Source organism: Natator depressus, chromosome 7 (genome assembly GCF_965152275.1).
Source record: "Natator depressus isolate rNatDep1 chromosome 7, rNatDep2.hap1, whole genome shotgun sequence".
Lineage (NCBI taxonomy): Eukaryota > Metazoa > Chordata > Testudines > Cheloniidae > Natator > Natator depressus.
This window is the reverse complement of record NC_134240.1, coordinates 27,901,690-27,919,786: the sequence shown is the minus strand read 5'-3', so window position 1 is coordinate 27,919,786 and position 18,097 is coordinate 27,901,690. Positions and strand designations below refer to the sequence as shown.

The following is an 18,097-nucleotide window of genomic DNA, read 5'->3' as shown; positions in this document are numbered from 1 at the left end:
CTACAAAGTCTTACATACATTCTTAGCTTATATATTGTGAACAATCCCACTGATTTCATTATATTCAGTGACAAATGTGTAAGTCTTTGCAGGATTCAGGGGTTAGTTTTCATGTCACAATCTCACTGAAAAAGAGGAGTGAGAAGGAAGAGGAAGAGAGAGGAGGATGTTTGCTGCATGATTTACCTCTGATACTTTGATGCCAACATCTAACATTCCTTGTGACTCCAGAGCTCTCACTGAAGTAAATGCAGGACCAGGCTTTCAATGATCCCATCTCCTGAGCCTTGGAAGGGTCATTTTTAGCAATTATTTTCCTCCTATCCTGTGAAGATGTGCTCTGAGAGCAATTAATTAAATATACCTCGTTTCTGCTGCCAGACTCAGATGCATTGTTATTGGTTTAGTTCTTTTTTTTTTTAATTTGTAAGGAATAGGAATATCAGATCTGATATCATAATCCACACAAAGCCTAGGAAATTCAGATAGACACTTATAGCCAATTTGAATGTTGAGATAGTAAAATTTAAATGTTTTATAAAGCTCGCTAATATTTTAAATGCAGTGGGGCCAGTTAAATGTTTTCTTTTGCATTTTTACTACTAGGTAAAATTTTACTGGATGGGCCAGATATTCCCTATATACTTAGAATGGGGACTCTGGCTAGAACTGGTGAAAAGGTAAAAATGAAACTTTTTATCTGCTCCTGTATTGTATTTGCCAACCCAAACATTTGGGATAGAGATTCTAGAAGGCTAAATACGATTCCCTGCTGCTAGCCCAATTAGCCAAGTTTCGTAAAGGCAATTGTTGCAGCACCAGGCATGCAGTATCTCCTATTATGTATGCCCATTCTGAGGTGAGTCAGTGGCCAGTGGATCCATGAAGTGGTTGATCCATTAGTCCAGAGATCTCATTCTTTCCCCAAGTCCCTGTCACCCACCTTCAGTTGCAGCTGCACTGGGATGTCCACAGCACATAGGGTAAAGTCCTCTCAAATTTAGTTCCCTCCCCTAGGCTGCATAAGTGGACTGGCTCAGCAGCACTTTGAGCCTTTTGTGACCCTGGAAGAATGAGCAGGGTTTGCCCAAAGTAAGCAATCTAACGCTCTCATCTCCAGATTGTATGTGACTTCCATGTTTAAGAAAAATGACATAAATACATTGTAATACAAATTCCACTATATTTAAAAACATAATCTCCAGAGGTTTTCTTTAGGCCTTTCGGGATTTATGTGTAAAAAATCAATGTTAGCAAAATCCTCAGAACATACTAGTATTTATCGGTAGAAAACTAGTGTTTTTCACAATGAGTCAGGTGTAAAATGTGTAGCACAAGTGTTCTTTATTCTTATCAGAAAAGTTCTCAGCGTGCCTTTCAGATTTGTTTTTTACCTTCTCCAAAATGTCAAATGAAACTTAATTCATGATAAACCTAACAAATTGTTCTAAACTGACCAAACTCTAGTAGTACAAATATAACACCAACTGATTTAAAAAACAGGGCTCTGCACACAGATATTTGGATTTTAAAAGCTGAAATCTGATTTGTGTCTTAACATGCCTTTTTTCCTTATGATGGCATTTTCTGTAGTGTCAAATTATTCTGTGTACATTTAAATCTGTCTGCTGTTTTTATCTCTCTTTTCTGTTTTAAAATACTCATTCATTGTCCTTGCACTCCTGTCTTATTGTGTGGCCACCTACACCATCATATTCTGTACTGCCTCTCTCTTGTGCACTGCGTATTTGATATGTTGTTTAGATATTGTACATGTGGATGACACTGATGATTTGGGAGATCTTTTGTTTTACATCTAGCCCTTTCTGAAGGTGAGTATGTCCTGATCATCAGTGTAAATTGTATCTCCTTAAGTAGTCATGCATTAAAATGAAATTAATAATTTTATTTTTAATGGCTGATATTTAAAATGAGAGAACTAACACAGAGAGGCCTCTATACCTAGTAAATATTTTAATTTTAAGACACAAGCTGACAAGAGAGGATTTGTTCTAAATATTCCCTCCAATAGTAAACTTCAGTAGGGATTCACAAATAAAAATTAGATCAGCATAAACCATTTTCCAGTAATTCACCTTATCAAAAGTCTTGCATTTGTTTTCTCTTTATTAACCACTGGTCCTGACTGTGTTTTTCTCACAGTGAAATTTCAATGGCAAAACTATTTTAGTTGCATGATATTACTACAAACAAAGGCTGGTTTGTCCTCATCCCTGTGCAGGTGCATAAGGGGTTGGTGGCAGAAGCATTTCCCATCTTGCACCTCTGTGCATGAATTAGGCATGATCTACTTGGGGAGAATGCAAAGGATGGGAGAGCTGCCCCTCAAGTACAGTGCCTTGCAGCCCAAGAAAGAGTTATTGCTGAGTCAGTCAAAATTCTTCCCCTGGCTTTTACTGCAGTGTGACCATTCTGCACTCTCTCCACCACTGGATGCAGATTAAGGCCACAATCTGCCCCTAAATATAAATACTGTCTGAGTAAGGTAATAGGATCAAACCTTCCAACCCCTGTTTTATCTTCCAGACAAGGTACTTTCTTATCTTTCAGATACAGATAATACAAAGAAGAGTCATAAAAGTAGAGATCTGATGTTAAATGTAGTTTAAATAACTGGCAGTACAGGTGAGACTAAGTCATACAAGGCCTGATCCTGCAGTCAGTTGGAGATTTGCTTGAGTAAAGACTGCTGGATAGGACTCATAGCCAAGCAGCTTTTGTGTATTTTACCTAAGAAAAGTTTGTGGCTCACTTCTTCATGTTCAGTATGTATTGCATATATTAAATGTTCTCATAACACCTCTGTTCAGCATATGAAGGTGCAACAACCATTAAGAAGGCAGTCAGATGATTAATGGGTCATGTACTATACAGCTCTAATACATTGTTTGGGATAAAACTAACTAGTTTTTCAAATAAGAGAATGTAGAAATCACCACTGAATCAGGGCAAGAATAAATGGTGCCACACAGGTTTAATATTTTTGAACAGAGATAATGTGGTGGTCAGTCAATATTGGAGACTTCATAATAGTAAAATGTCAGAAGTAAGTAGAGCTGAGCAGTTACTGCAAACAAATCCCCATGAGTATTTGCTCACATTTTTAAATGACTGTATGTCGGCCATGCTTATGCCATTTTAGTGTTCACTTTCAACGAATATTTGGGCGTTCAATCTTAATGCCACAAATATTTGCAGAAAGAGAATTTCAAAGTTGCATATGCAGGTAAACACTGCGACTGGACTTTAATTTGCCCATGTGAATATTCATATAGCACACTTAAATCTTTCAAGGTACCAGAGCAATACCCTGAGATTTGTCTGACCAAGCACAATTAACCAGAATAGCCTGATTGGTGAATGGTGTGTCTCCAATTCTCCAACAGAACTGTTCATTATGCATATCTAATAAAAATGGCAAAAAAACCCCAACCCCAGAATAATTTCAATAACAAATACATTCAAGGAAATTGCAATCTGCCACCAGATATCCTGTGGGTGCAAAAGTAGGCTAGGTTCATCAGATAAATTATTCATAGTGAATCATTCACTCAGCTCTAGAATTTAGGAGTAAGAATCAGGAAAAAAGGTACATAGGTATGCAATAATTATTTTGCTGTGACTTTTGTGGGCCAAGTTCAGATGTGATTTGTAAAGCAGTGTAAATTAGACTCTCTTCGTTTCAGCTAGATTTCTTGAGACACAGAAGTTAAAGTAGATAGTAGCAAATGCAATGTTCAGCTTACATCTTTTTCTGACTCTTTGGGTAGAGATAGGTTTGGTAAGTAGGTGCATAACTGTAAGGGAATTTAACCACTTAAGAGAGTCTTACACTCAACTCAGCAGGGTTCAGCTGGAAGCCACACCTGAAAGTAATTAACAAGTGAATTCTAACTCCGCTGTTGGCTACAGGCTGCTGTTTCCATTGGAATTACTGTTTGTTAGTGAGAAAAAGAAAAGTGAAGTGTATGCTGGTGCTTGTTTAATTGTCATCAAAGCTAACATTTTTATCCATGGCAATAGGTGTGAACAGCAGTGCCAGTGCACCAGATGACATAATTTTTTGCTCTTTTATTTTAACTGCTTCTTTCATGAGACTGATCCAAAACATTCACATTCACTCATCTCCTTCAGAATAGCCTTCAGTAATCTGACAGGCAGGCAGGCACACATTAGCTGAGCATTTGCACTATGGGCCACATTTTCAAATTCACGTTGTTCTTGCAGTATTTGTCCACACAGATGCTTACCTGAAACCGAGGAGGGCTTAGCTGCTACAAAGCTGGTCTTTAGCCACCTTTGCATTCCCCTTATCATAGCCGTGGAGCCAGGGGAGCTACTCAGGCCAGGGGCTGACCACTTTTTGGTTGGGCTAAACCTGAGTGGTGCTGAGACCTCATGTGCCTGGTTGCAGTGCCATTCACTCATATTTGGAGAGGGTGGGGCGGGGGTCAGACTGTTGTAGGGGAGTGGAGGGATGCCTAAGCAGGGAAGAGGAGATCAGTTCAGGGAGAGGGGACAAATCTGTGCTCCACAAAAACTTTAAATGGTGCTCTGAAGCCCCTGTCCTTATCCTAGTATGATCTGTCTTGGATCCCCTTGCATACCCTCTAGGGCCGCCTGTGGTCCTGACGGTACCCAGAATTCGCTATTGTACAGGGATCTGTGGTCATGCTTTCTTTTGCTAGCTGTGTCCACAGGGCCAAACACAGGGAGGTGGGTGTAAGGTAGCAGGCACTACAGTTGCTCTGATCCATTCAAGGATCTCCCTAGGCAGGTGGACTAGGCAAGGCAATTTTAGGGCAGCTTTACACTGATGGAGCAGCACAGAGTAGTCCTATCACAGCTGAGGAACTGGCCTTAAAGATCCAATTCTGAGAGATACTGAAGGTCTCCAGAGAGGTGCTCAGCACCTCACAAGGTGGGGCCCATGCACTCTGAGCTCATAAATCCCATAAAGTACAAGGCACAGAAATTGATAGTGGGTCTTGTTTGTATTGATCTGCATTACAGCTTAAAATAAAATAGAATATTAGGTACATTACCCAAAAACACAGTGTGGAGGGGAAATGCATAAACATACATGTACCTTTCAGATACCTTTTCAAGTAAAAATAATATCTCACTAATTCAATACACACAACTGTTTTTCTATGAACAAAGAAAATAATAAATGACAAAACTTCATTATTTATTTATCAAGAGGCACAGCTTTTAATGATTTATGATAATCTGTTCCTCAAGACAGTCCTTATCATTGGAGGTTGTATTCTGTTGAAGGCATTTTTTGCTGAAGGCATTAGTACTTCTTTGGGTAGCCATGGGAACAAATAAGAAGATCTTTCAAATACATTAATAAATCTCTGTAAGTTGCATTTACTTCCTTACTTAAGAACACCAAAGCATATGCTTTGACATGTCCTTATATATATCCTCCTACATGAAAGTCTTGCAGGTTACTAAAATAGTTTAAATATTTTTTGCATCTCATTACTATGACACTATTTGCAATGCAGCAATATATGTGTAAAAAAATTCTAGGAACTAAGAGCAAAGCACTCATACATGCAAATCTCACCTGCAATGATAATCAGTTTATGTAATGTAAAATATGCTAGCCAAGATAAGCATGTACACCTAAGAACCCTTATCTGCAGGACACATGGAAAAATCATAGAAAAGGACATTTAAATTATGATACACAAAATAGAAAATGGCAGTGAACTCTCATCCATAGTCTCCTGGCTAAAGGAAAATGAACAGATTTTGACAGTGTTCCTTTTCTTGGCAGAGCAAAGGCTTAATAGAAAAAAAAGCAAAAGGAAAAGATAAAAAGTATATAAATAAACAAAGCATGCATGAGAAAGGAGAGGAAATGGTATTCAGCTCTAGAACTCTGCAGGTTATGAACTGAACTATGTTATTTTATTGTTGTGCGAGTGACCACATGGCTGACTGAAATAAAAGTCTGACTCCGCCATAACATTAAAAAAATAAAGAGAGGGGGAAATAAATTCTTGGTAAAAGAAAGGGCAGGCAGATCAAATGTACCAACAATAAATACTCATCAAATGGTTTTAGCCATCTGCAACCTCAACCCAAACTACAATCCAATTCCCATCAAAATCAGTGAAAGTGTTTCCATTGTCTTCAGTGGAAGCTGGATCAGGGTGAAATACAACAGGCTTTATTTTGGACTCACTTATCTGCTCAGGTTTCTTAGAGCTTGATCCTGTGCAGTGCTGATCACTTATTGGAAGGTGGTTAGCACTATCAACTCCAAAAATGTTATGGATCTTGAGGGTGCTCATTACATTGGCAGATTGAGCCCGTTAAGAGATGTAGTAACACACATAAAAAGCACCCTTCCACAGTGTAAATTCCGCTAATAAATCCATCATGCCTTTGTTTAGTGCTGACTCAAAAAGGTCCCTTCCTCGGAGAAATGCAGCGTGCCTTCAGGTTGCTCACACACATAACAGGACAACTCCATCATAGAACCCGTAGGTCTCCACTTTTCAGTTATAACAATGAGGAGTCCTTATGGCACCTTAGAAACTAACAAATTTATTTGGGCATAAACTTTTGTCGGCTAAAACCCACTTCATCAGATGCATGGAGTGGAAAATACAGTAGGTAGGTATAAATACACAGCACATGAAAAGATGGGAGTTGCCTTACCAAGTGGGGGGGTCAGTGCTAATGAGCCAATTCAGTTAAGGTGGAAGTGGGCTATTCTCAACAGTTGACAAGAAAGGGTGAATACCAAGGGAGGAAAAATCACTTTTGTAGTGCTAATGAGGCCAATGTAGTCAGGGTGGCCCATTTCAAACAGTTGACAAGAAGGTGTGAGTATCAGCAGGGGGAAATTAGTTTTTGTAGTGACTCATCCACTCCCAGTCTTTATTCAGGCCTAATTTGATGGTGTCTTTCAGTCATGTGTGCTAACAAGCCAGCATCTTGCATGGAGCTGGCTCCATGCCATTCAAGGAGTCCACTACCCCTGCACAAGTCTGTCACCTCTAGCTGCACTCCTTTGTGCAGCAGAACTGCACCAGGACTGCCGTGGCCAGAATGTACTGTATATTTTGCTCAATTGCTAACTTTAACTGACTAAATTAACTAAATAAAGTAAGTGAATATTGTACATCATGTTTTCCTTATAAAGGACCCAATCCTCCTTACTTGAGCTAAACTCCCATTGGGATCAATAGGAGTTCAGGATAAATAAAGACTGCAGGACCCAGCATACAGTTATTTTAGACTTGCAACAGAGCAAGTAACCATACTTTATATAAAAACCCAGTAATTAAGGATATAGTCTACATTATAGTTTGTTTATTTTATTTGTCTATCTGTTTCATGGTATGTGCGCAACCAGGTGTGAGTGCTTGCGTATATTTATTTGTACTGTTTAAAGTTTGAATTCTTTGTCTGATTTGAGTCTGCTAATTCATTGATTGATTTGGTTACTACTCCCTGAAACCCTCTCTGTGTACAATTCATCCACATTGTACATATGTGAATACAAAAAATTCCATTATTATGTGAGTCCTCTCTTCAGACAAATGGGAATTTGAGGAATCTGCATTGATGGCTGGGTAGACTATATCAGTGGTTCTCAGTGCTGTGTTCTGGCTCTTCTCATTTAGGAGATAAAGGTTGGTCTAACCTGCCCTGAGTTAGGGCTGAACCAGGCAGAGAATCAGAGCTGTAACCAGCTCCCAGACTGCATGTCCCCCACCTCCACTCTGCTATGCTAAGCAATGCTCCCCCACAGCAGAAAATCTATCCCAATGTAAAGACAGAACCTCTGTTTATGCATAGAAGCAGGAACCATTTGGCTTCTTTAGAAAGACCTGGCATGAAATAATTGCTCCAGAGTGTCAGAGCATGAATGTACACTGCTGCAATTTGTATGCTTCTGCCTCAGCATTGCTCGTTGCAGGTGGTACTGTACTTGCATAGATACACTGATCAGGGGCAGTCTCCAGATCCTCATTTGGCAAAGAGACAAGAGAGACATTTTCACTCAGCAAGGAGCAAAGCTGCCAGTCCAGTCACTAAATACACTGGATTCTTGAAGGGGAATCTGTAAGCAATTCTGTACTCAGTGATCTCACATCTGCACTGTGAACCCAACCGACTTTGAGTCAGTTATAATAAGGCTGCCTTTTGTAGAGTAGACAGGACTTCAGAAAGCTTTACTCTGGTTACAAAATATTATTTAAAAAAAAAAGGAGTACTTGTGGCACCTTAGAGACTAACAAATTTATTTGAGCATAAGCTTTCGTGAGCTACAGCTCACTTAAGGACCTGTGTGTGCTACAAATTACGATCATGTTGAACTTGATCAATGGACAGTCACGTTACAGGCAGATTTTGTCTCCTGATTCAGTGGTGCTGTATTTGGGAAAAAGGGGAAATCGGAATTAGGTGGAGAATAGGTCACTAATCAAAAGGCAGGTTACTTTGAAGGAAGAAGGCACTTTGAAGGAAAATAGAGAAGTTGATGAAAAGCATATTTGATTTTAAGATTTTGTAGAAGTGTTTCTCATTAGGCCAGACTTGCAAAAAGATATCCCTCGCAATGTAGGCATGCTGGCCTATAAAGTCTTAGTCTGGGAGCATGTTGTGTTTAAAAATATGAAACAGGAATCAGTTTGGCTGTTTTTAAACTGTAGGAGTTAAAACAAAAATAGAAGTTTGTTGACTCATATGCTTGTTAAATGCTCATTAAAAGAGCTTTATTTTTAAACTGAGATTTTACAGGCAATAGGCCAGAGTTTGAGCTCATACATGCTAGTGTAACCCAAAGTAACTTTGCCAAAGTTTATAGTTTACACTGGTGTGAAAGCAGAGTCTGGCCCAATCAAATTTGGGGGAGGACACCTATGAAGACGATAGTGATAACAAGCTAATCCCATATGGCGAAATTCTACTCTTACACATGCACACATGGTTTCTATTAACTTCAGAGAAGGCCAGGTGTGTATGTCTAAGGGATGATTTTTTCACCATTGTACTGTGACAGAAAACCTACCATACAGCCAAATTCTGCATTCAGTTAAACCTATTCAACTCCACTGAAGTTAACACATTGTTGTAAATGGAGACCCAGGAAGGGAATTACACTCCCTTACATGATCAGCTGTTTTTTTTAAATAAAAGTGAAAAACATCATAATCTTGGAGATAGAATGCTGCTGCAACTCCCCCCACTGATAAATTGCAGTCATGCTTCACCATGACAATGCCTGACTTCTACGCTGTGTTTACAAAACCCCCCAAAACCTAACTGTGTATGTAGAGGACTGTGTTTAATTCCCTGCGTGCACTTATTTTAATAAAAAGTTAGTAGCTGGTTCAGCCCTGAGTGAAGTGCTGCTAGAAGTAGCATCCTTGCCAATTGTTGTATTTTTTAAATGACTTATTTTACTTTGATCCTTTCAATAGCAGCAGCTGTCAATAGTGCTTCACCCAGAAACACCATATATCCATCACTCTTATGAAGCAAACTTGAACAACTTAATTGAGCAAATCAAGAAGTCTTAGCAGCAGCCAACAAAAGTCCCTTGTCTTGATTCCACAGCACACCAGGGTATCTATTTTCTCAAGAGATACCACCCCTGGGATAGCAGACCCACAGCTAAGTTGGCAAATGACGGAAACGAGAACTGCCCCATTTGTACCCTCTGTATCCAATATGAGCTTAAAACCAGCCTTCTGTGAAGAAAACAGGATTTTCTAAAGCAGTGGCTCTCAACCTTTCCAGACTACTGTACCCCTATCAGGATTCTGGTTTGTCTTGCGTAACCCAAGTTTCACCTCACTTAAAAACTACTTGCTTACAAAATCAGACATAAAAATACAGAAGTGTCAGAGCACACTATTACTTAAAAATTGCTTACTTTCTTATTTATACCATATAATTATAAAATAAATCAATTGGAATATAAATATTGTACTTACATTTCAGTGTATAGGGCAGTATAAACAAGTCATTGTTTCTATGAAATTTTAGTTTGTACTGACTTCGCTAGTGCTTTTTATGTAGCCTGTTGTAAAACTAGGCAAATATTTAGGTGAGTTGATGTGCCCCCTGGAAGACCTCTACATACCCCCAGGGGTACATGTATCCCTGGTTGAGAACCACTGTTCTAAAGGACTTATGACCCTGTCTGCCCAAACAATTACACTTTTTAAAATTTTTAATAAAGCACTTAATTCTCAGACAGATCTGCTGAGTGGCTTTTTTTTCATAAACATTTTTGTAAAAGGAGATGCCCTTTTAAAGTATCTCCTCTCGGGATGCTTGGTGGAGAGTAGTAAATGGAAAGCGAGTGCTGGTGTTCTCCAGCTTCATTAAAATACCATCTAATAAATCAGGATTATGTTCTGTGTATGCCAAATCTAATTTTTTTGAATTAAGTCCTAACTGGGAAGAGCTGTAGTAAATGCCTCCATATTTAGTTTCTGCAATATCAAGTGAAAGACAAAAGTGGAGTGAATGCATGTGAAGAGCTTTTTAATTCTTGAATAAATTAAACAATTAATATATTTGCTTTGCGAAAGACCCAAAGCAGTTCATGGAACACTTTTGTGCCACTCTAGGAAGGTAATATACTGACACCAAACTTAGATGTAATATTTAAAAGTAAGAGGCTTTCTATTATTTCCATGTCATACAGTATTGGCAACACAATACCTTACCTATGGTTGCACATATCTTATTAAAAATATGTGGGCTAAATTCTGCAGTTCTTAGTTGATTAAAACTCATATTTATTTCCTAATATGTCATTTCATGTGAAGAAAAGATACTAGCTTCAAAAGGATAAGTTCTTCAACAATTGTCCCTGTGATATCATATTAACTGGGAAGTATTTTCTGATGGGGGGCTGACAAAATTCAGTTCCTACACTAAATAAAAGGAGTACTTGTGGCACCTTAGAGACTAACATATTTACCTTCAGTCCTTTTGGTATGATGTCCATCTGTTTGCATTTGGAAAGGAAGATGATGTCTGTCTGTATCTGTACGAGTTTTTTCATGAAGTTGATTGATTTCCACTCCACATGGCTAAATTCAGTGCCTTGCATAATGACAGGTTTCAGAGTAGTAGCCGTGTTAGTCTGTATCCGCAAAAAGAAAAGGAGTACTTGTGGCCTTAGGTGCCACAAGTACTCCTTTTCTTTTTGCGGATACAGACTAACACGGCTGCTACTCTGAAACCTACACTAAATAAAGAGACATAAAATTTATACTAAAATTGCTCATTACAGCCTGTGTTTGAATTTCAGCCCTTAATGAACAACTGTACCAAACTGAGAAAGGATGGAGAGAACAGGTTTAATTTTAAGGAGGGGCTCATGAAAGCTTCCTAAACTGTCTATGGTCACTGAGTTTTGTATAAAAATTTAATGGGGAAGAACTTTTCAGATCTTGACATATCCCTAAGTAGTAGTTCCTTTAAGAAAAAAGAAATACCGAAAGGGGAAAATTTCTGAGGAAGTTTACACCAGTGTAGACTTTGTCAGTTGGCAAACTAAAATGTAGGATTGGCAGTGGAGGGCCTGCATTGGTAAATCTAGTGGTATTAACAATCCATACCTTTTAGAAATATGTGATGTGGAATGAAAAATTTTTCAGGGTGTAACAGTTGAAATTCAGAGTGTGAGGATATCATATTCTCCTATTTAGTTTGGGGTTCCCACTGCTTTCTCTATCAATACGGCTGTAGTTCCCACTCCCACAAAGGTCAGCATAAATCCAGACTATCTTCTGTAAGGTGTGCCAGTCTGTGGACACTGGGGTTTACCAGGGACTATGGACAGTCTAGGGATTTTATGGAAATGTTGTTGTAAATTCAAAGGGATCTTTTCCCACATTGGGTCTGCCACTGATGGTTTGTGTTATGCTTGAATATACATTTCCAGATTTCATGACAATTACAAGTACAGCTGCTTTATTGAGCTCACCGTTCAACCAAATACTAATGCCATTGCTCTTGAAATAATGGGTCAAATATATATAGTTTGGAGTTGAATCATGTGTGAATCCCAAGAAAATATCTTTTATTTACATGGAAAGCGACAGTGAATAAGAGCAGTATAAACTGGTCTCCTTCACGTGTAAATTATACAGAGAGAACAGCTAGGTGAGGTAATATAATTTATTGGACCAATTTCGGTTTGTGGAAGGGACAAGCTTTTGAGCTTCACAGAGCTCTTCCTCTTCCTGTGAAGTTCAAAAGCTTGTCCCTTCCATCAATAAAAGGTTTTACCTCACCTACCTTATCTCTCTCATGACCAACACAGCAACAACAACGCTGCAAACTATAAATTATACAATCATTCAAAATGGGAGAAAACTAAATAGATTCTACTCTGCTATTTATTTTTTTAGATTTATTTACATATTCTCACAATTCTTTAAACAGTATTAAAATAATTGCAGCTCATATTTTGACAGGTTTTTCTTATCAATAAATTAATGAAGGTTATAAGTAGGTTATGTCCCTGCACCATAATCATGCCTCTCCCTGGAATAGCAGTGTCAGGGGCCACCCATCCACACAAGATCCGTCTGCTGGGCAGGTGGTGGCTTGCCACTGCTCCTCTCTGGAGTACAGTTCCCTCACTGGACTACAGCGCCTTGTCTTCAGGAGGGCTGGGTTCTGTATGGGTGAGGGATAACTCAGCCTCCAGTCAACCGAGAAGATTCTGCAGGGGGAGGACTCAGAGAATGGAGCTGAATACTCTATTAAGATGAACAGGGCAGTTCATACCTTTCAGAACTATTGTTTCAGGCTGTCTGCATTATTTACACTCAGGTAATGTTTACAAGGTTTTCTTGGCAACCATGAGGTCTAGAAACAATTTATTTTTGAATGAAAGTTGCAATTTCAATGGCATAGCCAGGGCGGAAGCCTTAGGTATGTGCCCATACTTATTCCTTAATACAGCCCTGTGCCCAAGGGGACTCTGCACTATCTGTACATCAGGGAGCACGGCTCCCAGTTGGCACTCTCTGTAATAAAGTGGATGGAGGAATGTGGGTCATCAGACGCAGGGCTACACAAATTCACTGGCCAAAACTCCTCTCCTAAGGAGACCACAGGGTGTGTCTCCCTGGCTGTCCCACTTTCTGCCACTGGGTTGGGAGGGATTCTATCCATCCTGCCAAACTGGACATAGGTCCACTGTGCAAGAACCTGTGTGCACTGCCCAAGAGTTGGTCCCATCTCATAAGTCTGCAGTTTTCTTTCCAGAAAGTCATTAATTTTCTTAACTTTCAATAAACCTATCTCAACACAAACAGTATTCTATTAAAAATACAGAAGGCCAGATTCTTCTCTTACTTGCGCTGGTGTAAAATCTTAGTAACTTCATTGACTTCAATAGTGTTACTCTAGATTTACAGTGGTGTAACTGAGGGCAGAATCTAATTTGCAGAAGATACGTTGATGCCATTTGTATTTGCACTAAAGTTAAACGCAATGTTTCGATTCACTAATGGCTCTTCCACTTTTGAAGTGTGCTATCTTTTAAGGCCTGACCCTGCAAATGCTGGCTACTGGTATAGCATTTACTGCTGGTGTATGCCCAGTTTGATTTTAGATATATACATGTGAATGTGTGTGTGTTTATAAATGCATACATCCGCCATGTTTTATCTTCTTCCTTATGACAATGTAAGGAACCTTCTCACGCTCCCCTAAAGCTGCTCCTGCTGCTACTTGTGTGTATTCCTAGTTACGTTTCCAGGCTTACCAAGAAAAATAAGTCATTGCTACTTGTTACTCCTCTTAGCACTGCAGAGCCAATACCACACTGGGACAGTGCGCCGCTCTCTTTTCTGGCGTGTACATTCATCGTCAACAGCAATGTTAAGTATTTTCCCACTGCCAAATCCTTACTTGTGATAATGCACAAGAGCAAAAAGAGCTCAATTTGACTTTCAGATTCCATGTTAAAATTTTTAGGGCTGGTAGTTAGGGAAAACATCTTTTTACTTGTAAACTGAGTAAATTTGACCTGGAAATCATAGATTCAAGAAACTAGGAACCCCACAATGCCATTTCCCAGTCACTTTTCAGAGTATAACTGCACATGAAAAGCCAGATTTTAAGCAAAGCCTCAACCCAGCCTCCTTATTTTGTAAGCACAATTCTGGGCCTGCCTTTCGTCTCCTGCAAGAACTGTGGATGGAAATATTAGTATTTAGCTAAGCGATAGCAGGCACAAATAGTTAATTAGCTAGCTAATATTATATATCTCTCTATTGCATTTTCCTTCTCTATGGATTATAAGTGGCAGCAAGATCAATTATGAAGTCCTTGCTCTGACTGAAATCCATGAAAGTTTTGTCTGAGCAATGGCTGAGTTGGGACTTGAGGACACGGCCCTCCGTGTATTAATACATTGGCTTGGGTTCAAATCCCAGTTCTGAACAAAAATGAAAACGAGCTTACTTGTCTACTTGTCATTGTCAATAGACATTTGTCCATATAATAAAATTACTAAATAACGTAATCCTAAGGCTTATTTAGAGCTGTCAGAAGTAGCATAATGGGAACGTTGAAATGCAGTAGCATAGCTGTGTGAGGAAGTTTGCATAGTGCCTGCCCTCACTCTCTGTAACTGTAGCCAGTCCAACTGTAGAGAAAGTCGAAATCACACAAAAATGTTAATAGAAGGACATTAAAAATTGGCCAGTGTGGGATTATTGTGGGTGGACATTTCTTTTGCAATGTTCATTTGCTTGTGGTGTCTGTTCTGTCATTTCCTGTGCAATGTATTGATCACTATTAGATTTTATAAATTAGATTAGAAGTGGAGTTGAACTACAAATATCTGGTCTGCATACCTACATTTGATATTTAATTACTAATACCTAGCAGTTGTAATATTTTTTGTAAACGATTGAATTAAAAATTCAGTTAGTCGTTCCCCAAGCTGTAATGTCATTTCCTTAAAGTGAAACCTGAACATTGGGCATTTTCTTTTGTAATAATCACCCATGTAAATGTGGGCCAGCCGAACAGGCACAATCTAGCCCGTGTTATTTCGGAGCTTCCTATTTTAATACCTCTTTGTTAAGCTTCTTTTGTGCCCTGTCACAAACTGGCTGGAAATTTTCCAATAGAGTACGCTTCACTTTCCAAATAATGGAACCAATTCCTTCCCCTGGTAGAAGGGCAAAACTCCTATTGAATCAAATGGAAGAGTTGCCAGCCTACCTGTGGATAAAATTAGGTCCAATGATAGGTTTAAGATGAGGACCCTTCAGATCTTTTGCAAGAAGTCCTATAGTGACAGTACTATCACTTTTGACCTATTTGCAACCGATGGTTCTTATACACAAGTACCATATCTGTTGGTACGTAAGCACCTTAGAAAATGTTTGAACACTCTAGCAAAGGAAGACCTGGAGCTCACAGCCATGATGTTGCATGATGTGTCTCAAAAACCTGTGTGGACCATGTGTCAAAGTACATGTTGCAAGAAAGTACTTCACTTGGAAGTCATTGTGGTAACACCCTGGCAAAAGTAAGGGCAGAGTATGAGCCACACACCATTTGAAGAGAATCTCATGATAAGCAGTGGCACAAGGGATGAACGGAATCACAACAGGCTGTACTGGATAGATTATATTTCCAGTCAAAAGGGCATAATCCTGATTTATGAGTAACAGGATTTGGGAGGCCTTCTCACAGAGAATAAAGGGGAAAAAGGTTCAAAATCTTGAGCAACCTCTCTACTTGACCTAATGGAAAGTAAGACCACCTAAGGGAGATCCTTTGTCTGTGAAGCATAGTCAGGACATGTACTGACATAAATAGTTTTGGCAAAGCACCTAACTCAGAGTTAACAAAGGTGAGGGCAACTCTAAACCAGCATCTACTTTTTGTGTTGGAAGCAGCACTCTCTCCAAGTACCCTCAGTTCAGTTGGGGAGTACGCTGCTAAAACTGGGAATATAAATTGTGGTGGAGCCAGACAGAATAATGCTTAATTTTTTTAATTAGACTTAAACTTCACAATAGTTGAGGCTTCAAAGAGTGTAGAGGCCAAAATCATAGAAACTGTACTCTTTGATACATAGAATTCTTGATTTTTATAAACTGTATTTATTACCAGTTATGAAAAGTGTAGCTTGAAAGAAATTTGTCATGAACTTTTAGCACCACAGTCTTGCTTTGAACGAATCTTTCAAATCTTCTGTATAGTATCTTTAGTTCTTTTGCTGTGTCAATATCTATTCTTCAATGTAAATTCCTGGTCAAAAATGCCATGCAGCCTTATAATCAATATTTGTTCTGTTTTATCTGAAATCAATAGGGAATTTTCCAAGGAAAGAGAAAAAGCCAAAGCCCGAGGGGACTTTCAGAAGCTGCGTGAAAAGCAGCAGCTTGAAGAGGATCTGAAGGGATATTTAGATTGGATTACACAGGCAGAAGACATTGACCCTGAGAATGAGGAGGAGGGTGATGAAGAAGGCAAACGGAACAGTACGTATTCTTTACATGTTATACTCCCACTGAAAGACAATTGGACTGCTTGGAGAAGAGTTAATATAAGGGAGAGGATATAGCATATCAAATATTACTATACTAATTTTGTGTTGTGTAAAAATATGCATTAGTTGAGCATTCATATCTTTATTAATACAATATTCAGTTACCTACTGCCATAAAAAAATGGACTGGAAACATATCCCCAGATTTTGCCCTGCTTTACTCCTGTACAAACCATGATCCACACTCTATTTTGATACCCACTATCAAGGTTTGAAAAGCATTGTTTTATAAAGGTTGTTTATTTTATTTTTGGTTTCTAAAATAATAGTGGCTATACAAATTGCATGCATCTCAATGACATTTCAAATCTAGACTCTTGCTGGCATAGCCAAAAGGGATATATGATTGTCAGTGGCTGTGTGTATTAGAGTTAGAAGAAAATGGCTCAGAAAAAAGTACATTCTTAACTCCACATTCAAAGCCCAAGAAATAGGAGACATTGAGAAAAACCTAAAGATTAAATGTTAAAGCCTTCTATTGTGTTAAAAAAGATGGTTTCCACTAATTCTGTGAGGAAAGAAATTTCACCTCAGACATCCCCTCCTGTCTAGCAGTTAAGGCTAGGTCTGGGCAGTGGGTTACTGTACAGCAAGCCAGGGTGTGACTCCACAGTGCACCAATTTGGTATATGAAAATATCTTTATGAGGAGTGTTTACTTGAGGTGAAATACTTGAAATCTTTAGGGACTTTTAGTCAACATTATAAAAAGATCACTGTTGCTTACTTTATATAGTTCACCTATTATAAAGTACTGCACTAATGTCAATGGTAACGATGAATGTTTTAACGCATTCAGATTTATATCACGACAGTCCTCAAATGCTTCTACACCAAAAAGTCTTAGCAGAAATGCCTACAATGAAGATGTTAATTTTATGATTTTGCAACAATTGTACATGGTTTGTAGTTGTCAGTTAGAGTCTGTGTAACTCAGAAATTTCAAATATACCTCTAATGGAAAGGTTTTTATACTTTCTACTTTATTTGCAAAGTAGTGGTTAAAGTCTTAATATGAAATGTATGATGCTTTGGATGAGTGATCATGTGGAATTAGAATATTTCTGTTGTGGGGTTTCATAACGAAGTGCAGTTACCCTTGGAGGTTGAGGGCCAGATTTTGACACCCTTATTTATGTTGAGTAGTACTCCTCAGATAGTTCTACTGGAACCAATGGGAGCTATTTACCCAGCAAGATACTATTCAGTATAAATAGGGGTATCAGAATCTGGCAAGGAGTGATTTGTCATAGACAGAAACTGAACAGTATTCCATATCACATTAATGCATATTCATTATTATTGATATTGCTATTATAGTATTGTTATTTAATTATGAAAAACTGCATTCTTTTAAACATATTTATCATATGTTTAAAATATTTCAATAATATCTTAGCTTTTGAACATCAGTGTAATACTTCATTGATTTGCAAATCAGCGTTGTAGCTAGAAATGATTTCCAGGCATAACGTTTGTCACAACTGGTAAATAT

The 18,097-nt window shown here is 38.6% G+C and overlaps 1 protein-coding gene across 1 annotated transcript in view; it reads left to right on the top strand.

Moving 5' to 3' along the window:
• Positions 1-18,097, top strand: part of CACNA1D (calcium voltage-gated channel subunit alpha1 D) — a 329,318-nt gene that overhangs the window by 170,492 nt on the left and 140,729 nt on the right. The window contains exon 9 of the mRNA XM_074957788.1: positions 16,366-16,535. Coding sequence (XP_074813889.1) covers positions 16,366-16,535 — 170 coding nt within the window. The remainder of the gene's footprint in view (positions 1-16,365; positions 16,536-18,097) is intronic.